The sequence below is a fragment of the Gallus gallus genome, chromosome 5, assembly GCF_016699485.2.
Source record: "Gallus gallus isolate bGalGal1 chromosome 5, bGalGal1.mat.broiler.GRCg7b, whole genome shotgun sequence".
Classification (NCBI taxonomy): Eukaryota; Metazoa; Chordata; class Aves; order Galliformes; family Phasianidae; genus Gallus; species Gallus gallus.
The window spans coordinates 24,608,962-24,630,920 of record NC_052536.1 but is presented as its reverse complement, the minus strand read 5'-3'; the positions used below and the strand labels follow the sequence as shown (position 1 = coordinate 24,630,920).

Genomic DNA, 21,959 nt, shown 5'->3' with positions numbered 1-21,959 from the left:
CTCAATAAATCAATAGAAACTAGAGCTGGGGGGAGGTGGGGCCTGATTTAGTGATCCACATCAGCTTACTGAGGAGTCAGCTGCAAGACAGCTGACTTAGGGGCGCAGGGAAGAGGACTGCACGGACCGGAGCAGAAAGACTGGGAACAAGTCAATCCCTTTTTCTGCTAGACAGGCCTGTTCACCTGATGAAAACTCTGGACTAAGAGACAAAGTTTTGGCACCACTGTTCATAATATCACAAAATCCATTGCACTGCATTATGTTATGGACCTGGCGGTGGTAAGGTAACAGGCTGCATCCTTTGTCTCCTCTCTAGCAGGGAACAGTACCTGTACTCAGAAAACCACAAACAAAATACTTCACATGGATGTCTTGTTTTATGGAAGGATAACCTTTGCCAACAGCACTCATTTTGGATTCAGAAAGCTCTGATGTTTCTTTGGACTTCATAAAACATTACTCGTAAAATAAATCAACCTTCCTTCTGGACAAACTAAATCTAGTGTGAGACGACAAAGTTGATATCACAAACAAGTAATTCCCTCTTACCTGTCACCAGAAACAGAGATCAGATGTTTGCAGTCATTACTGAATTTCATCCCAGTCACAATTTCTGTTTGAAATAAAGAACAAGCAATAAACCTTTCTTTAATTATTCCAATAGATAGAACAGATCATTAGGCAAATAGAATTTGAATTGCCAAGCTGAAGACAGATAGACAGATTAAAGCCAACACTTGGCATATCAAAATGTCCCAATTACCAGAACCATCTAACAAAGAATAGAAAGGGTATCATAAGGCAAAGTAAGCATGAAGACTGAAGTTTCTTCTTGTCTATAATGGAATAGCCTCTGCATGGCAAGAGCTGATGGTATACACTGAAAAAACAAAGACTACCTTATATAGGCTACTAATTGTGCAAATAAATACATGACCTAAGGGGCATGCATGTGTGCAAAATTCATTCTAAAAGGGTTTAAATTGGAGTGAAATAAACTACAACTATAACTCAACTACAACCTAGTCCAAAATACCTCCTAGGTAAACTTCAGTAGGGTGGAACCTTCAGAAAGCTTTGACTAGTATCAGATAGTAATATAGTCACCAGCAGAAAAATGCATTTCCAGAAGTTTACATGCCCTACCTGAGTGCCCATACATGGTTGCAACACACTCGCCCGAATAGAAATCAAAGATGGAGAGGTTCTTGTCAGAACAACTGGTTGCAATATAAAGCCCAGAGGGATCTGTTTGCACCTGTTAAGGAAGTAAGAGAAGTGCGAAGACTTGTTGAGAAAGTTCTTTCAAACTGCATGAAAATGGTCCAGAACACCAAAAACAGTCACAGTTGTTGACGGAACAAAATGCACGTAGCTCCACTGGACTTCAATTGAGTACCAGGCTGCCCAGCATCACAGGACAGATTTCCAGCCTCAGTAAGCAGCTAAAACAAACTGACTAACTAGAAGACTATTTCCAACCCAATCAGAGACTAAAGGTACTTACATTAAATGCCTTCATGACTCTGAAGGCACCATTACCAATACACAGGCCTATACTTCTCTTTCCTACCTCCTTCAAAGTACTGGAGGGTCTTATCTTCTTTTACCATAAAGTCAAAACAAAAAAGAAAATTTTAAAAACATCAGAGCTGCCAGAGTTAAGTGATAACAGAGAAAAACTATCTTTAATGATGATGTGATCCAGTACCAGATCTGGAGGTTGATGGCCCTGCATCAAATACTTCACTAGGGCTATTTACTACACTACATAGTAAATACAGCTATTGTCAGCAAATGTTCTGCTTTATACTTTGTAGAACTTTGAGGAATTGAGAGCAAAAGTTTGTGCCTTTTTGAAGGAGTCATTATATTTAAATAATGATAGCTTTCTTTGGCTAGACAGTATCTTTGGCTTCAAATGCCACTGTTTGGGTTCTACTTGCTAAATTGCAATGCATGTAATGATCTCAGAACAACATGCCACATAAGTTTAAATTCCAGAGACAACTATAGTCCGTTATATATATATAATTCGTTACATAACTGTCCTAAAAATAAAGAAAGCAACATTAAAAACAATTGAGATTCCCCACTTGAGCTACACATGAAAAAAACAAATATTAAAAACAAAGAATCCAGCTTGAAGCAACATTTCATGACTGAGCCCTGGAAAAAACATAATCAAGCATCTGAGTTTATAAAAGCTTCTCAGGAATTTAATAGACACAGAGAAAGAGAACTTATCTTTCTCTATAAAGCAGAAGAGATGACACTGAACAAAGCTGTTTGCTTTTCCCTCCATTTTCTGACCCAGTTATTTATACCAATCAATAATATTGCTAGCCTGTGAAGCTGAACAGGAAAAGATGTTTTAAAAACTATAAAAATTAATAGTGAAAATAAATACAATGAAGAAGCTTGTTTGGTGACTTGAGAAATATTTTGGTTCTGTCAACTGGTCTTTCCCCTTTGAAGATAAGGATACAACTCTTCCATACCTCAATGTACCAGCATCACTATTAGCACTAATGCTATAACAACACTTGTTTTACCAGGGGAAGGACAAAGTGGCAGATGCTGCTCCAAAGCCTAGATATACTCAGCAGCTGTGATGTCTAAACAGTACTGGGGTTGTCCAGCACTCTAAGGCCCAAAGAACATGAGCTTTTTAAGACAGATGCTGTTTAATTTAATCAACTTACACAGCCACTTGTATTTGCCCTCTAGCAACAACACTTCTCAAACTCTAATCAACAGGTGATTCCACCTTCAAAAACTGAGAGCGATAATCAAGAAAGTCAGAATGAGCTATCTGGAGCAGAAATACAAGGACTAAAGTAAACAGACTGAATTACGTCCTGATGAATATTGTTGCAGGTCTGCTTGCTTTTGCAGCATGAGCCTGTGTCTCGCTTCAGACAGAGGACAGAAGAGTTATCATCCACCAATTCTTCCTGTTTTAGCCTGATGAAATCCAAACACTTTACCAGTCCTTAAGGACAGAGGTAGAACGAAGAAGAAGCAGGATAAGGAAAAGCCAAGTAAAGAACAAGCAAGAAGGGTTAAAAAAAAAAAAAAAAAAAACAACACGGTATTATGTCCAGACTCATATATCATTTTTTGAGCTCTAAGGTGCACCCAGAAGAGCAGGAAAAATGAGAAGGGAAGAAGAAAGAAAACAGCTTACTTTGATGAGGGTGCCATCTTCACCTTGGGATCCCTTGTACAGCTTCTTCTGCTTCCCACTGCTTATGTTGAAAACCCTGAGGGAAAAGTAGGACAACATCAAGCATGTTAACCATGTACTTCTCTGTGCTTTTGTCACCAGGAACCTTCTCTCTTTCTGCAGTGGCACTGAACTAAGTCCAGAACTCTCAGCATTTTACCCAGATACAAGAGGAGACACACAACTACAGAGAGTCTTCCTGTGCTATGAAGGTAGAAGCAGACAGATTGACAAATGGATTAAAAGGGAACAGAGAATAGACTCCACTTGTAAAAAGACAGTCACATCTAGCTCAATTTTAGGTTCCTTCAGTCCCAGCTACTTCATAGGACCTCACAGCTCCTTATTGGACGTACCTTTAAAAGCAAAAGTGACCATAATACAGAAGTTCTTGTCCCACAGCTCAATGGTATGCTTGCCAAGGAAGGCACACTTTCTCTCCCCAGTAGAAAGACTTTGCTCTGCAGAGCAACGTAGTGAGAAGCCAAGAGCCCAACGGACATTTCTGCATATCTACACTTCAACTTCTGCCTTTCCCCTTGCTGGTAAAAGAAACAACCTCACAGAGTTTGAGATAAGACCTCAGATCAAAGCGCTGTGGCAAAGAACCAAGCAACAATGATGGTGCTGGAACTGCCTTGACCTACTCATTCATGACTGCAAGAATATTTTCAAGACAAGAACTGAACTAACCTGATGTTGCGATCCTGACAGCCAATAGCTGCATATTTCCAGCTGGGGTCCACATCCATGTCATACAGAGTGGTCTTCCTAACAATGTGATGTGTTCGGGTAAACTGAACTCCTTCCCCTGTCTAAGCATATGGGTAAAATGCTATGTCAAAATCAAGTAGTTAACTAATTATTAAAAGCTTCTAAATACAGATGAGCCTTCTAACACAGACAGCATAAACCAACCCTTCCCACTAACGAGGTCTGCTGGGAGCAGTGCAGCAAACTCCTCCCTCCAGCCCATACTCTTTCACCACTCTTCACAGTATCTGGGACAGCAGAAGAAAAGCAGATATCCTAACAGCTCTCTACTTTCCATATTGCTGAGAGAGGTCAGGCTTGCGGCAGCTGCATGTTTCACAGAAGTAGTTCTCTGAATGTAATCTCTTGTATTGAGACAGAGTGGGAGACACTGAGGCTGAAATAGCAACAAGCTCTTACATAAACTCTGATATCACTCTTTAAATTAGCTCCTTTGTGGTGAGATTATTTTAAAAAACCTGAAAAAACAACACATAAAGCTGCAATAATGTTACCTTCTGTGCAGTGCGGAAATAGATGCTCTTGTCTGCCCCACAGCTTATCATTCGCACTTTCCCATCATTGGCTAGAACAAAAATGAAGGAGCCAATCAAAACATAAATACAAATACAACATGAAAGAAATGCTTCAATTTATACCAGTGCTCTTTTATTCCAGTCCTAATTAACTAAAACTGGCTCCTACCTTAGCAGTAATGATGCTGCAGCAATACGGAAGCCCCTTTTAAGGGACAGAATTTGTTAATACTCTAAGTGCACGAGCCCTCAATACAGAGATCTTACATAACAGATTAGGATGTAATTCTGTCTTCTCCCCCAGTAACATGCTAGCATCCTTATTCTCTATGTGCTATAACACTTTGTGGCAGCATGAGAAGACAAAAGTAGGTTACACTTAGTATAAGCTGAAAATGGACAATAGGCACATTTCAGTCTTCAAACTCAGTCACATATTTCTTAATGCCTTTTCTTATTTAAGGGTCAAGATTTTTTCTTCCCTTAGCACTCCATTAGCACACCAACCTATTCCTTCATCAAAGCAACATCTCAGTGGAATGAAAATGTATGCAATAGCTGTGCAAGCCCACTTGAACAGTAGCCACTTAGAGCAAGGCTGCATTTAGCTTACAGAAATGCACAATGGTCTTAGCTGCCAGGGCTATGAGTGCATTTCCCCCATCTTCTGGGAGTTCAGCTCACTGCATTCAAAGCCAACTCACCAAAAAGACAGAGCTATCAGAGGACTTTGGCCGACTTTAGAGTTACTTGAGAAAAAGCTTGAAAGATCCTCAGCGCAAGTTCCCTGAAGGTGTTCTACGAACCTTCAGCAAGGTCCCCACTCTTCACTCGGAAGCTACTTTTAAGCTCAGGTTCTCATCCTTGAACCCCAACTAAACATCACTGCAACAGCACTGCAGCTACACCTATGCCTGGCCACATACCCCACTGATCCAAATCTTGATCCTTACATTCAATTTCCCGATTTGCACTCAAACCTGCCTCGTAGCTATAGACTTGCTTGGAATTCACTTTATTGTGATCAGCCTTACTGTCTCCTTCAGACTGTCTCTGACTTGCTGACTTGTCTTCCTGACTTGATCTTGGATTTGTCTTATCACTATACATTTGTCTGGTGATCTGAATTGCTGGCTTAATCTAGTTACTGTCACTGGACTCTGCCTGCTTCACCTTGTTTATGTTCTATGGGACTTTCCCATTGCCACTAATGTCACTACCCCTGCCTGCCCTCCTATCACTCTTGGCTACCAGCCCCTTTAGTAGCCAACTCTAGCTGCTCTTCGACAATAGCACACCAAAACACACTAGCGTCTTTGAGCACCAGTAGTAAGGGTGCTGGAGATACAGCGTGCTCCATTCCATAAATGCAAAGTCTTACACTGGTTTGCAATGACAGATCCATTCATGACCAGTTAACCTCAAAATATTTGTAATAGCTTTTAGGGTTTTTTCAGAGGATGACTGTTCTACAGTTTTCCTCACTAAGGACAGGATGTAACCATCTGACACTAGTTATAGGAATAAATCACTATAGAAAATGGATTTCTAAACAAATGCTCGAGGCTTCAATCAGGAGAGGTTTCAATTCTTGAGGCTTCAATCCCTTTTTTTTGAAGGGGGAAAAAAGGAAGGGGAAGTAAAAGGGAAAGAAGGCATCTTCTGTTAGGACTAAAGCTACAGGAGATGACAAAAAAGTAGCTGTATCTTTAGCCTGGTCTAACCTAGTATTTAAGTAAATAAAATGACTTCACAGCCACAGGGAGACAACAGGACAACAGCAGTACTCAAGTCCAGTTGTGGAGAGAGACAGTGGGTATCTACCTGCAAACTTCACAGAAGTGATGGAAGAGGAATGTTCATCCAGGGTCTGCTGCAGGCTGTAGTCCTTTCCAGCATCCAAGACATGAATCAATCTATCCCGACTGGCTGAGGCTAAGAGCTTTAACCCTTTAAGAAAGTCAAAAAGAGAGTAAGACCATTACTGAAAATCCATTTTCTCTTCCAGTCACCATTTTACAACAGTTTCTTCTTAAGTCATCTAAGGGACATAACATTATACTGTAGCGAATTGCATGGATGAGCACAAAGAAATGCCTTCAGATTTCAGGCAACAACAGAAAGAACAAGTTTAAATCTCAGCCTACAATATTCCAAGGAAGAGTAAATGGAAGATGTATTTTTCAAAGTCTGGTTCTGCTGACCCAGTAGAAGGAAATAATTGCATTTACCTGTGTCAGGTTTGGAGTACTCCAGGCATAGAATCTCCGAGTCATGCGCTTCCACCTTCAGCATTTCCTGCAGAGACTGCAATTCGTATATCCTAAGACATAATATGACTGATTTCAGTATGTTAATAAAACCAGCAAGATCTGGGTTTGATTCTCATGCCTATCCAGCTCTCATCCTGTGCAAGAAATTCCATGGGATTACCTGAGAGTGCCTATCCTGTCCCCCGAGGCCAGGTGCTCCCCACTGGGACTCACACAGACAGTGCGTATCCCCACCTTTGTGTCCATTACTTGCGTATCAGCTTTGTCTGCACTTCCCCCTGAGTTGTAATCTGTGTCCAGAAGTACTTGAGTATTGTCATCTACATAGATGATTTTCATCAAGTCCTGGGGAAAAAATAAACCAGAAAAATATTAATTAGTTACAAAATATTAAAATGAAGTATCCTTACAAATCAGGCTTCAGGACAACATAAAAAACTTCACTGGCAGTAGTTCTGTAATTGGTGACATCTTTCAGCTAAAAGCAATGGTCCCCCAGGGCCATTTCAGACAAACTATCTTTACGCATGATTATCCCTTTATCTTCTTCAGTTCCATATATTTTATTAAACATTTGCTCTACTTACAGAGAAGTCTTCACTGAGTTAGAGGTCTAGAGAAGTTTGAGCCTTAATTTGGGAATACTTATATATTAAAGAAGAACAATCCTGAGGACAACGAGGAGATCAAACCCTGGCATCTTACATTGCTCAGGATGTTGCGGTGCAGGGCAGTGCCATGAATGTTGGAGCTCTCAGTGTTCCACAGACGAATGGTGTTGTCAGAGGAGCAGGTGATGAAAGAACCAGGGGGGAGGCATGACTGATTGCTGTCCTTCACCTCAGGATACATCTAAGGGCAGGTAAAATCAACCTCTGAATGAGATTGCCCTATGCTGGCATCACCAGCAGCAAATTTCATAACAGAATTAAATCAAAGAGCTGTCCTCTCTCCATTCTGGAACAGCAAGAGACAGAAATCCTCCTAAAGAAAATGTGTTCCCAAACTAGAGTTTCACATTCACTTCAAATGTTACCAAGATTATAAACATGCTTCCCTGAATGCAGAAGCCTGCAGTAAGTCAGCATCTTTTGTTTCTAATGATTCAAAAGCTATGCAAACATGTTACACTGTTGTTTGAGAATTTCAAGTACTATTGTGGATTTACGAACCAGGAGGAAAGGAGAGATGTAATTAACCAATATACAAGAAGAGTTCTCAACCTCTTCCCACTTCCTTTCCACTTCTCTCTTTCCAGACCACTGTCAGGATATATACCATCATCCCAACTGCACTGTTTCCTGTATCTCCTAGCCTTTCCTAGGTCCATTCAAGGGAAGTAAACTAGATAAAATGGAAGGCAATAACCACTTGAGAGACTAGTGCAGGAAGTACTGGTAAATGGGTTAATGAGGATCAGAGCTGAGACGTTATTACTTGTTTCATTCCTCTGACTTCAGAGCATTTGCTCACCACAGACCTCAAACAGCTCTTTTGAGATCAGCAGTAAACTCTTGGGCATTTGTGAAAGAAGCCCCTCCATCCAGCTCTATACAGTTCAGTCCCTTCTCTGACTTCTCATCTTTTAGTAGCAAAATTTAGTAGAAAGATGCAGTAACACACTGCATCTAATGCATTGTGTCAACAACGGCACTGAAGCTGAAGAACTGCCTCCAGCTCCAACACAAGCCCCATAACAACCACAGTAACCACAGAAGGAAAGCTGAATCAATTCTTTCTCTCTGCATTCAGTGTTTACATTTAAGTTTGGCAATTCTTCAGATTACTTTCCCAGCCACAACTTGCAACCCAAGACTTGTACCTGCAGACAACATTCCCCATCTATCTTTACCTCAACATTCCACACACAGGATGAGTGATACAAAGCCGAGTAGACCTTGCCCACTTTCTTCGGGTCCTTGACATCCCATACGTACAGGCTGTGGTCATTGTATACACAGGAAAGCCACTGGTTGGTGGGGTCAAAGGTCAAGGCAATTGTGTCTGGATACTTCGCATCAGCCGTACCGGAGAAAAGACGACTGTGCAAAGAGAGAAGACCCTGGTTAACTTGTGCTCTCCTGGAGTTCAAGCAAGGAGGTCAAGCATAGGAGTGCAGATTCACTGCAGGGATCTGGCAAGTACACTGTTGCTCATACATGTAGAAAGAGCAGCTGGCTGGGAAGACCTGTCTGCTGAACAAGCAAAGTCCCAAGGAAAGCCAGGAAGTCCCATAGCAAAAGTCATTCTCCTTACCATGCAACCCAGAGTCCCACCACAGACAGGCAATTTCACTCTCCCTGAAGGACCACCAAAGAGGATACTTAATCATCACTGGAGGTCATCATCATTTACCAGTGCATAATCAAGTGGCAAATCCAAGTCAAGCAACCTCAAAAGAAAGGGAGGGAGGATCATCTTTTGGTGGGTGCTATCTTTTGTTTATTGATTGCAGAAACTGCTCCTGTACAGCAATGAAGGGGAAGAGTGCCACATTCAAAAGATAGCATATCAGCACAATGGGCAAATGATTCTTTTCAGTTGCCATATATCTGTTATGCTTCACTTTCACCCCTGCCCCACACAAAGGTTACATGGGGCTGCTTGGAACACTCATGAGATGGGAAACTGAAGACAGGCATCCCCTTCTAGGCAGGCAAGCAAACTCAAATACAGAGGAATTCTGCCAGAGGAATAAGGAAATGCACCCTTTACCATGTCACAACAAGATCATGCCACGTGAACCCTTTATCTCCTCAACATGAATCTCCTGTTAATTCCTGCTGCCATGCACATAGAGAAGAAGCTATCTCCCCAGTCCCACAACAGTGCTAACAATATTGAGTAAGGTAATTATAGCCAGATTGATGGAGTGTTGACAATAGGTAATTTAAAAGGACTGAAGGAGATGCAAGAATGAGGGCCAAAATGTATCTAGTACAACAGACAATTGGAGCCCTGCTACTGCAAGTGCAAAGCTTTGAGGTCTGGAGGAGCATAGCCCAGATCCTATCAAAAAATCAAGTCATGAATATAGCTGTGGGCAGCTGCAGTTAACTAAAAGGTGGCTCTGGCACTCACAGGAACATAAAGAGTCCTGTGTTTTCAAGCTTCTTTGGAGGTAATAAAAAAATTAAGTTTGCAGTCTACTCTAAGAATGCATGTTTAAGAATCAAATGAATGTTTCAGCTTGACTGATGATGAGAGCAGCAGACAGCACTTTTAAAAGGTCTGTGTATGCAATTGCTTGGTTTAGCACTACCAAAAAATGATAAACTTTAAACTGAAATAGATCTCTTTCCAGATCAATTACTGGACCTACCTCCACATCTCAATGATCCCCTAAAGGAGAGCTACACAGTGCACTATTCGAATTTTTTCCTCAAGTTACCAATAAGTTTAGAGGAAATCTGTTGAGACATTCAAGAAAAAAATTGTTTCTCTCTCCAAATATCCACTAAAATGATGTCTGGATTCATACACCTCGGATTTCCTTCCCTCCTAGTGACAGAAGTGGAAAAGGCGATAGGAAAAAACTGGGAAATTATCCATCTATCTCAGAAAGTCAGAAATTGAGAGACAGGGCAGAAGATACTGATGCAAGGGAAGAAAACAAGACAACAATGTACAAAATAGAGAGGAGAAAAACTGAGGGCAACAGTAGGAGATCTTGTTCCATAAAAGACTGCAGGGAAGCCTCTGAAATAATATTCCATGAGAGCCTGGGCTCTCTGTTAATATAAAGAAGCAGCTACAGAGGAGAGTCTTCAACCTTCACCACTGATAAGCAAAGGATGTGCCATGGCCCAGAACAACTGAAGCGTGGAGCAGCATCCCATATCCTCTCTGCCTGCCTGCTCACAGCAACCAATGCCAAAAGGCTGCCAGATCCAAGCAATCCCAGGGAGATGAAGAGTAAGACATGCTGTGTGAACCAGCAAACAGCTTTGGGCTGTAGCCCAGCCATGCCAGGCAAGACTGTTACAGTTCTGGGGGGATCTGCACATACTGTCTATTTAAGTCCATAAAAAGAGCACTCAGCAGATGGCAAAAGTCTGGGGAACAGTTTTAACCCATTCAAGCCTTCCTTGCCCCCCTTTCGCCCTCTCCACAGTACCTGGCTTCAGTCACGCTTGCGATGTCTGTTCCTAAAAAATGTGGCTTCGGCAGTGTGGTGACAAAGTGAAGGTTCAGAGGGTTAAAAATCCGCACAGTGCCATCAGCGCATCCACAGAAGATGTAATCATGATTCACAGAGATGCAGTTTGCCACAGTAGTCTGAGGAAGACACAGAACACAAGGCTCATGAGCAAATGCACTCTCACTTCTAAGGTCACCAAACACACAACAGAATGAACAGCAACTTGACACACACAAAGGAATCATGGTCAGAGAAGTGAAATGAACTTGAACCCTGGGAGTAAGGAAAAACCTAAAAATCCAAGGTTCTTTTCTGAAGAGCTTCCAGTTCAGCCTTCCTCTGAACACTGCTTTTTATCCTCTGTGACATTCAGCACTACTGGCAGGCAAGCAGCACCTCACCCTGTACTATTGCACCGATACATTACCTGTCCAAGCAGTCAAGAAAGAAAAACAAAATCATTCTCCCCCCCTCCCTTCCAAAGGGATCTGTACAAATGGCAGAAAATGGTAAAAATGGACTGTGGTGATAAGGGGATGAGTTCAATGCAAAATTGTTTGCCAACTTACTGTGAAGCTGTCTGTATTCTGAGCAAGAGTGAAAGGCAGAGTTTAGAGAAGAAAAAGGAAAGAAAAGAAGAGGCATTTCACTTGAGAGAAAGTATGGAAAGATTTTTGTCTTGGTTTTAATACACTGGATCCTTTCAGGTGAACATCTTACAATCAATGTGAATGAAAATACACCCTGTAAAATTCTTAACTATGGGCCTGCTGGTTTAGAATAGCCAAATCTACTACCTACTAGCTAGGAAACCAAGAATTGAGATGCACAAGCCAGGTTAGACACTGCAGAGAAAGCAGAAATTAGAATCCTAACACTATTTCTTACACAGGAAAATCCAGGAGGGTCAACACAGGAGTTGCCAAAGCTACTTCAGGACATTGCTTTTCCAGAAGGCAGTAGCTGTAACACAGACTTGAGAACGGAAGACCTTCAATGATTAATAAAATTCCTTTACCAAGAAGCAATGCCATCTTTATCTGGCTTTCCAAGCAGCATAAGCCACAAAGTGGTAGAGGCCCAATGACTTTCACTGCTGGTGGCCAGCTTGTGCTCTCCAAGTGCTCTTACTATTTGTTGTTCCTGCTCTGCTTCAGCAGGCATGAATATCACACAACAGGCAAACACAAAACTCACCCTCAGCTCCACCCATTTGTCTAACAGCCTTTTTTCATTGAATTCACACAGCAGGCCTGAAGATGTGATACAGAAGGTGCTGTCAGCTTTTTTGCCTCTTCCACATGCCACGTCTGCAAAGAAGTTGTTCCTCAGTTCTCCAAGCAATCCTGATCGACCTAATAAGGGGACTGTGGCATTGACCTATCAGTAAAAATGCAGTTTGTTAGAAATAGTGAGGCACTCTAGGAAGACAGGCTTTTTTTTTTTTTTTTTTTTTTTTTTTAAAGAAAAAGAACATCAAGCCTTAAGTACTGAAAGGCCTTGAAGAAAGAGAACTGCAAACAGCCTACAGGGATATGCAGTGACATGCTTTACCTGCTGTGGACCCACTGGTTGCATACTACAAGGATCATCAGTATTAGCAATTCAGTGGGACAAAACATGATTAATGCCACCAAAAATGGGCTTCCAAACATATGACCTCAGAGACAGCAGACCAACCACAGGAAGACCCACCTTTTCATGCTCAATCTGCAATTTATACCAAATACCAAATGTCAACAGGTAGTCCAAGCATGAAAAAGGAGCATCCGTTCATGAGCACTCAGAAAAATGAGCATATATTGATTCCTGTTCCCCACACTAAACACTTTAGTTGATAGTTCACAAAATACTTTCATAACCTCTTAAGATGGTCAGGACCAACATCAAACAGCCCTCCCTACTTCTGTGATGCAAGGATATCAATAGCTGCAGCAATTTTCTAGCTTTTTTTCCTCCTTTCGTATATTTGACTACTACAGAACAAGCAAAATGCTGTACAGCTCCAACAGTCATGCCCCTGCCTCAGCACAGGGTAAAACAAGCTGCCTTTGCAGCATGCATTTGCTACCATTCTACAGGAAGATAAAAACATGACAGCTGGGGACATGGAGTTGTTCCTGAATTTGTTTTTCTTTCCTTCCCCCTCTTCTTTCTAAGTTTCTAATTTTGTATTCCTTTTCTTTCTAAATTTCAGTTAGGTCCTTCTCTAAAAAAGTGGTCAGGCGCTGGAACAGGTTGCCTAGAGAGGTGGTTGAGTCACCACTAGAGGTGTTCAAGAACTGTCTAAATGTGGTTAAGGGACATGGTTTAGTAAGGAATATTGGTGGTACGTGAATGGTTGAATTAGATGATCTTGGAGGTCTTTTCCAACCTTTTCCATGACTCTATGATCCTAGCAAAAATCAAAGAATTCCCAGTTACCACAGCTTACTGAGACAAAATCCACCCTGTCATAAGATGAAAGTACTTGTTCACAGCTTGGTTTTAAATGACCCTTTTCTTACCTTGGAGGTCTTGCTGTCATCCAGGTACCAGAACTTGATGTGTCTATTTCCAGCAGTGACAAAGTAACTGCAGTCCTCTGAGAATGACACAGCTGTCACTTTACTTGAGACTTTGTTGGCTGCCACTACAATGTTTTTCTGGAAACACAATCATTTAGATAGCTTGATTTTTTTTTTGCTCAGAAGCGAAGGAAACTCATTCCAATTACAGGTACGTATTCACTACAAGTGCTGTAGCGGCACTATTCAACACTATTCACTTCTGAATACAACTTCCCCAGAGGAAGCTGAGAGCGTTGATTTGGCAGATAGAACAATTCACATTTACATTCAATTCCCTCTTTCACATGGACTGGGACTGAGAACAAGTCAGCAGTCCCGCACTACTGCCTGCAGGAACTTGCTGTTTGAGTCTTGATATGCTGGTTGCACAATCACAGGGAGCTCAGAGCAAATCCATTTCCCTTTATAAACAGGAAGGCAGGCCATAAACCAGCACAAGGAGGAGTTCTCCCAGCCTTCAGGCAGTAATGTGGGCAAACCATTCAAGCTGGGAAACAGGTATTTTCCATAAGGAAAACAGTACTTGTTCCTTCAAGAATTCTCTCTTCTCCTTCAAGACAGAAAGCTTTATGGAAAGATCCAAAACACAAAAAGACCATGTCTGTACTGCAAAATACAAAGCAAAACCTGCTGCACTTCTCTATGCACCTCAGAAAGTCAAAGAAAGTTCCCTCCCTTAGGAAAGGGAGAAGAACACAGTAGGAACAAACAAAGGGAACAGACACTGTCCACAAGTAGAACAGTCAGATGACAGGAGCTTCTTGTTCTCAAGGACTAGCTCTTCGTTTACCTCCTCCTCACCTTTCCCCAATGGTTAAAGAGTGAATTAAGAAGTTTTCTCCTCTGTCTGTGGTGGGTTTTCAGTGCTGCAGCACACAGCTGACAAAAGTGTACCATTTATGACTGCTGCTTTTTTTATACACAAGCAGCACACAAATATTTTCTAAAGAATAAGACACAGTTTTTCTTTGCACAGATTGCTGCCCCAACCTAATGGCAGACATTTGGCCTACAGCAGCTTTCACCCACCGTGCTTTCTCTAAGCTCCCGTTCCAAATCATGAACAAGTGAATTAAAGTATTAAAAACCCCAAAACAACAAAAGCAAAATGAGCCAAGTGCATCCACTACACCAAGGAGGAATCACTGGTTGAAGAAAGCTTCCTTCCTCAATCTCATGAATTGTTTTTTTAACAAGCCTTTAGGAAAGCATAAGGCTTTGTCAAGGCTTCAAAGTTCAAGCTCTTCTGACAGGACAGCAAGATGTCACACATCTCCAAGTACAGAGAATACCCCTTCAATGAAGTGATTTAGACCATCCCTAAGGGATTGGAGCTCTGTCATGTTCAAACTTGTCTGCATCTATAAATGTCAAAAAGATAATAATAATAAAATAGAGGCTGGAAGCAAGATGGAACTGAAATAGGTTACTGACAGACTTGTCCACTCTATTTAATTTAGCAACACTTTTATCTACCCAACCTCCTGGAGAGCTTACCTTCCATGACCACACGTTGACTATCATGTCATGTTGGTACCCCACAGACACAATGTACTTGGAACTGGGAGAGAATGCCACGCATGCCACTCCGTACTTGTGCTCCTGAAGCTCCGCCACCTGGGTTCGTTCAGCCACATCCCACACCCGAACAGCTGGCATGTGCCCGCTCTGGAGGGGACAACAGCAGAGAACAGTAAATGTAGCTTCTGAGGAGGGTTCTGACAGATTCAAGAACACGTATGGGGAGGGAGGCTTGGAAAAAGATGTCCATATGCTGGAATTGCAGGAGGTTGAGATGGTGAGATTAGACTTGAGTTCCTGCAAATCTTTAAAGCCCATACTGAGACTGCCAACCAAATGAAACTATGCATTTGAATAGGTGTCTGAAGTGTCTTTGAAGTAAGACCATGTCTCCTGCTTTAGTCTTTTTCTTGCTCTCCTCACAAAACAGCCAAAGACTGTAACACTACTTTTCATGCACATCCCTAATGTTTGCAATGGGAATTCACAGCCAGTCTCTGAAGGGGATTATGAGACACTGCATCTCCGGACTCAGTGAACTGCCTAATGCAATGTGGGACATTGGAGATCTCAAATCAGGTCATACCACACAAAAACATGACATGAATGTTCATATTAATTATCATATAACATTTCAGGAAGGCAAATGGGAGACTAACAGTACCATTTCTGTCTCAAAGGTAACAAACACACATGAATGCAAGTTGGCAGAATGTATGTTAGGTAGTGATAAAGAAAAAGACATTGAAAAAGACCCTCTTTGTTTTTTACACTCGTTCTCAAGAGAAAGAAAAACTCACAGACTTCAGAAATGCCAATTCAGCAACTTCTACCAGACAATTCCACTTTTTTCTTTATCTGTTATTAAACCAAAATAAAACAAGAAGAAGCAGATGAGCTGAAACATTGGCCAAGAATATGTCTGATGAGCAAATCCTACTTCAGAACCTATATGTGATTTCACATTGCAATCTGCCAAACCAGTAGCTTGCAAGATAATATTTCCATGGCAACGAGGCAAAATGGTACCTCTTCTGATCATGGCTAAGTCATCTGATTGTGTAGGAGAGGCAACTTTTATGACAAGAAAGAGAAATGAAAGCTTTAATAACTCAGAACTGTGAGTGTTTAATTGTCTTGTCCAAAAGCTTTGCCAAATGACTGTGTGCAGCCTGGAAAAGTGCTATGGTTGGATTTTGCTGCATTCATTACAGTTCTTTCTCCTGCAAGGCAGAGCTCAGGTCTCAAGGCAGCTGTCAAGATGTTACAGTGAGATAAATCAGTTGCTCTTGCAAGCAATTACTGCACTTAAACACATATATACATGTGTCTATATATATATATACACACACATGCACTTCTCAGCATCTTAGAATATACTTAGAAACTTCAACAGATTGAATTCACATTCAATCACATAACAAACACTCACCAAAAGCAAGCCCTGTATGGTTCCCATACATGAGGAATTTAGGCTACCATGGGAAGAAAGTTAAAAATATATGAAATATATATATGAAATATTCAAAAGACATTTGATGCATATGGCAGGCCAAGTACAGGCCTCCGTGCTCTCCTTCCTGAAAAGCCAGTCATGCAGGAAGTTGAATTGTAACAAGGCACTATTAACATGAGGCTGCTAAAAGCCAGTTTGACTAAGTTAATTCAGTAAGCATTTCCCTATGGGACCGCCCATAGGACAAAGAAGAGACTGCTGACACCAGCAGGGGACACTACTCCACCAAGTAACAACTCAAATGGGAGGCATGTGGGAGGATACCAAAAAGAGAAATGGTCTTAGAACAGCGTGAGACATGTTTTGCAGCAAGACAGAAGGAGAAAAAAAAGACAAAACTTTCAAGTATAACTGGGAAAAAAAATAATTAAAATAAAAATAAAAACTTGTCATTTTCCCTAGAAAAGTGTCAATCTGAAAAGCTTAGGTTGTTAGGAAGAAAAATATTCACTTCATTTTTCATTTGTTTTCCTACCCTACATGAAAAAATAGAGCAGCAGAGGTACAAAAAACAAGGATTTTTTTTTATTTCCTTACGCATACATAAAAGAAAATTACATATAAAGATATAACGCTTTTATATTCCCTTCAGACTTCTAGAGTATAAGGAGGCACTAAAAACATACTACAGTATAGAAGTTCTAATGGAAAATCTTGGAGGGGGATGGGGAGGTGTAAAGGCAGCCGCTGTCCTGAAACACCACTGCTTCCATCCTTGGCCCAGCTGGGGAGCCACCCAGTGACATGACAGCTGCCACTGTAATGACTGCTCTAGGGACCTCTGCAGAGCACAGCCACCTTCTTGACAGCGTGAACACAGAGCTGTGATATATTTCTTCTCCCTGTGGCTGAGACTCAGGAGGGGACCTGTTTCACACATGCTTGCTCCCCACATCTTAAAAAGGCACAGACTAGTGGTAAACTACCGTTTATCTCAAAAAAGAGCAAACTGAGCCCAATCCTAAGAGAGACAGTCAACATTTCTGTAGATTTCTAACATCCAGCAATTCCAAATTCAAGACACACAGTCCATGTCTTGAGGTTCTAATGCACAACAGACATGCAGTGCAGTTATCGTATTCCCCCCTTTAGGCATGTTTGAAAAGAAGCAGCAATTGTCACCTCCGGTCAAACATACAATGCCAAACCACAGGCACTCAGATCTTCTGTCACTATTCCAAAAGCTCCAGTCCATACATACTTTTCACTTTTTGCACAACACAGTTCAGCTTATCCTTGTCCTACAGGGACGAGGATAAACTCTGTTTGAGATTAAGAGCCATCCAAGTACTCTTGCCTGTGCTAGAGCAGAGCCACACTGTGTGTGTCCTCTCACTTATTTCCAGTCTACCTTCAGCCCACACAAGCCACTGCAGAAGATTCATCCCCTAAGGTAATGAAAAAAAGCACACTAAAAAACTGCCAGCAAGACCATCCAGAGCTGCCCATAACCTGATCAGTCCTTCAAGAAATGCAACATTAAGATAAGTTTCTCTGGACAAAGGCTGTTGTTCACTGGCTTGTTTTTTTTTCTGCCATGCTTCAAAACGGGCTAGACAAGGTGTGCCTCTCTTCTCTCGCACTTACCTCTCCTGTAACCAAATATTTTCCATCTGGAGAGAAAGCGAGTGCTGTAATTGTTTTCCTAAAACAGAGAAAATGACACTGAGAAACATTTCCAACAAATGATTTCATTTCAATACATCACGACTGGGGAGTAGGCTGGGACAAACTGGAAAGAGGCTCAAATCACACGTACTAGCCTGACACAATAGCTTTGCATTACCAGAAGTCTTAACACTTGCCCTGGGGATTCCCTGGTGCCCAAATCTCTAGCAGCATGCCTACAGCACTGGACACGCTCCAAATGTTGAGGTTCACCCTCATATTCATGCCTTTATTCCAGACACAGGACCAGTCTGAGTCCTGACTGCAATAATGAGGCCATAATTTCACATGAAGGAAAAAGAAAACCATACAGATACCAAGGAGTTCTTGCAAGGCCTCCTCCACGTCATGCCTGCTAACAGTTCCTCATGGGGCCACAAAATTTATGAGCTGTTGCCTCATCAATAACAGCACCCCACATCAGAAGGAGGTAGAGTTAAGCCAGCAGGCACGCTCTCCCCAAGGCAACTCTCATGAAGGGGATTAGCTGGGAGCAATAGAAGTTCCTATACTTTGCTCAAGCCATAAAAACCTTGAAATCCACCTCCCACAGAGCCAAATTAGCTTGAAACTTTACTCACCTGGAACTGTTTAGAATATGGTGTTGCTTATTTTTTCTAGGGTTGAACAGCACAACAACACACCTAGACGGAAGAAACAGAAGAAAAAAAGTTTGCATAAATATATCTATAAAGAAAAACGAAGAGGTGTCCTTGCTGGCAGAACAGCAGTGTACACAGCCTCAGAAAGATGTTCCATCCCCTAACTTCACAGGCTGAGCTTTGGCTATCCAGGAAACACAAAGGAAGAATCACAAATCTCTCCCATACAAAGGCACACTGTGTGGCAGTATCATAAAAATTACCCTTCTTGCATCTGTAAGCCGTAAGTCTCTGATTGCTCATGCTGGACAGAAAGGTTAATGATGAGTCTATGCGATAGCTCTAATAGATTAAGTCCCCTGCCATAAAAACAACCGTATGTACCAACCACCAAACTAGAATGTCTAGAGCAGACCAAAAATGTTAAGATGAAGAAAATAGGTAATTTTTAGAAAGTCTTGGAGTTGACAAGAGGAGTTAAATTCCTGTGCCTCGCCCATGCCACAGGACAGAAAGTTGTTGAGCATAGCATGAGAGGTCGCTAGCCAGTAAAGAAATGAAAACCAAGATGCCAAAACCTATTAACCCAAAATGCATATCTGAATAAACAATTTGCTTAGGAGCTTTGCTGAAATCTCCCAGAAATATGAGCTGCAGAAGTATGTAGCAACATTCTGCTAAGCAATGTAATTGTCACCATCAGGAGCAAAACAGTCACAGACTGGGAGGGGAGTGACTGAGAAAAGGCCCCACTTCCCCATGAATCTGTCCAGTAGACTGGGTGCCTCAACCCACCACAAGCAGCCTGCAACACTTCCAGGTCCTACATCTTCTCCACTCCACATAAACACCCAACAAAGTTTCAAAAATCCTCCTACAACAGCAATTGTTTGGTAGAAGAGAGCAGTTACCACTGGTTACGTTTAAAAAAATAAACAAAAAACCCACCACCACCACAGAGCCCTTCCTGCTTGCTCCTGAAAGCATAAAAGGAAAGAAAAATTGGCCTCAGGCAGAACAGCAATTGCTCTATGTGTCCTATCTCTCGCTTCATCTCTAAAATAGAAATCAAGGGTTTTGTCTCTCGCTGTTATCACACACTGCCAATGCTCAGAGTCCTGGCTCCTCCTTCACAGCCATACCAGCAGAGCACTGTCAGATATCCAAGCTCCACTGCCAGCAGCCCTCGCTGCCAGGGACTGCTCTTATATCACCGTCACACTGGGGCTCACCCACAACATGTGCCAGGCCACAAACATCAGTCACAGGAGAAATGCACAGGATAGAGAAGTAGCACAGTTGGTCCAAAGTAGACAAGGAAGTCAACAAAAGCATAGGCATCACAGGAACAATATCCCAATGTAGGCAGCAAACAAACAGCACAGCTAGACACCATGGGGCCCAGGGCCCTCTCTGTGCTCCCAGAAGTGCTCACAGTGCTGTCAGCCCAGGTTTGGCAGGGTCTCAACTCTGCCATCTCTGCAGAGGCTTGCATCTCCTTCCCTGGGCCAGGCAGCTAGCTCCCCTTTACCTGACCTGGTTAAGGGCTACCCACCAGAAGCAACGTACATTTTGAAATGGCAAAGAGAACAGGAAGGAGTACTGACACGCCAAGGCTTTGAGCTCAAAGTCCCTGGTGGAAGCAGCCACGCTCCATTAACTTCACTAGTTCAAAGCAGACCCAGACAGATGTTACCAAGGCTTTAACCTCCAAGTCACCAGCCATTCACAAGAAATGTCCCAGAGTGGGTTGCTCTATATTTCCTCCCATCATTCTCCATTCATGCCCCACGCAGAAAGCCAAGGCAGTAAAGGCATCAAGCTTTTTTAACAGTGAAGGCTAGCAGCCATGACTGGAAATATGATCTTGTGCAAGAATGCGGAAGAGGAAATCAGGAATCTGTTCAGACTAAGATTGATCCTTCCATACTTTTTATCCTGGGGAACCAATCTGGAGTTTCGAGTCAAAGCTATGCTATTAATTTCTGAAGGATTACTGTAAAGAAGCAGGTGGTTTGTGATTCATTAACAAGCCCAGTGAGGTTAAGCCTTGTAAATCATGAGATATGGAATAGGAAGTTAGCAGATGTGAATATCTGTCTAATTCCAAATCTCCAACTAATCAGAAAAACAAAGTAAAACTCCACTACGTGAAGTTTGATAGGTTTAATGGACTAAAATACCATTGGGTTATTGACAATTATGAATTTTGCTAAAAATAAGCTTCAAAGAAAACATTAGAAAGAATAAAGGGAAGACTCAACATCCTGGAAAAGAATTTCCTATATATTCTACAGAAGAAAATGACTTCAGAGAACTGAAGGCAGTCTAAAAACACAGGAAAGATGCGAAAAACAAACCATGGTCTTCAAATCAGGCAAGTAAACAAACCACTTCCCAGTATAGTGAGCCACTAAGGTCCAGTTCTTTGCAGTTAGTAGCTTCCAGAACAGAGCCTTTGACCATTCACTGTCATGAATTTTAGCTCAGCTGAGCTCCAGAGTTGGTAGTCTCCCCGTGAGCCTTCCTTCCTTTCTCTTTCTTGGCTCCCAGTGATGACCAGATCTCCAGTGGGAAGGTAAGGGCCACCCACCTCACCAAGGAGAACTGACAAACTACTACAAGAGCCACACAGGTTAGAGCCCCACAGCAGCAGTCACAGACATGGGTATTTTAACTCTGTCTTAAGAAACACTTGTGCTCACTGAGTTGGACTCATAATGAATACCCACCAGCAAGAGCAGGAAAAAAGAATTTCAGAAATAAGAGTATCTCTGTACTAGTCTGCAAGTATTGACTAATGCCACAAAAAGGTGTCTTTAACCCACAGACTAACTGAAAAAAAGACTGCACATGGTTATGTTGAGCTGTAAACTAGACTTGCTAATCAGTTATGGACTCATATGCCAATTAAGTCATTTGGCTAGGATAAAGTGGCCTTTTCAACTTGCTTTCTTGCATGAGCTGCTATCCAACAAAAACCACTCCAACTGCTATGCTTTCCACCATCACCCTCCTGTCTGCTGCACACAAGAGCAATGAAGGCTCCAGCTAATGCCAGAGATACTTCATGTACCAGGATGGGAGGCCACAAGCCACAGATCTCACAGCAAGACACAAATACTGTCTAGGGAGTGAGAAACACCT

At 42.0% G+C, this 21,959-nt stretch overlaps 1 protein-coding gene across 4 annotated transcripts in view; it reads right to left on the bottom strand.

Moving 5' to 3' along the window:
- WDR62 (WD repeat domain 62) overlaps window positions 1–21,959 on the bottom strand; it is a 94,337-nt gene that overhangs the window by 25,226 nt on the left and 47,152 nt on the right. For 3 of the 4 annotated variants that reach the window (XM_046942106.1, XM_015287118.4, XM_015287120.4), the window contains exons 4-20: window positions 18,792–18,854; window positions 18,130–18,187; window positions 15,003–15,173; window positions 13,443–13,580; window positions 12,133–12,315; window positions 11,505–11,522; window positions 10,912–11,072; window positions 8,647–8,836; window positions 7,500–7,646; window positions 6,955–7,139; window positions 6,753–6,844; window positions 6,346–6,471; window positions 4,501–4,571; window positions 3,926–4,047; window positions 3,194–3,269; window positions 1,150–1,261; window positions 553–616 (exon numbers count right to left, since the gene is read on the bottom strand). In XM_046942106.1, the coding sequence (XP_046798062.1) occupies window positions 553–616; window positions 1,150–1,261; window positions 3,194–3,269; window positions 3,926–4,047; window positions 4,501–4,571; window positions 6,346–6,471; window positions 6,753–6,844; window positions 6,955–7,139; window positions 7,500–7,646; window positions 8,647–8,836; window positions 10,912–11,072; window positions 11,505–11,522; window positions 12,133–12,315; window positions 13,443–13,580; window positions 15,003–15,173; window positions 18,130–18,187; window positions 18,792–18,854 (1,977 nt within the window). The remainder of the gene's footprint in view (window positions 1–552; window positions 617–1,149; window positions 1,262–3,193; window positions 3,270–3,925; window positions 4,048–4,500; window positions 4,572–6,345; window positions 6,472–6,752; window positions 6,845–6,954; window positions 7,140–7,499; window positions 7,647–8,646; window positions 8,837–10,911; window positions 11,073–11,504; window positions 11,523–12,132; window positions 12,316–13,442; window positions 13,581–15,002; window positions 15,174–18,129; window positions 18,188–18,791; window positions 18,855–21,959) is intronic. The other variant, XM_046942107.1, reaches the window with a different exon arrangement.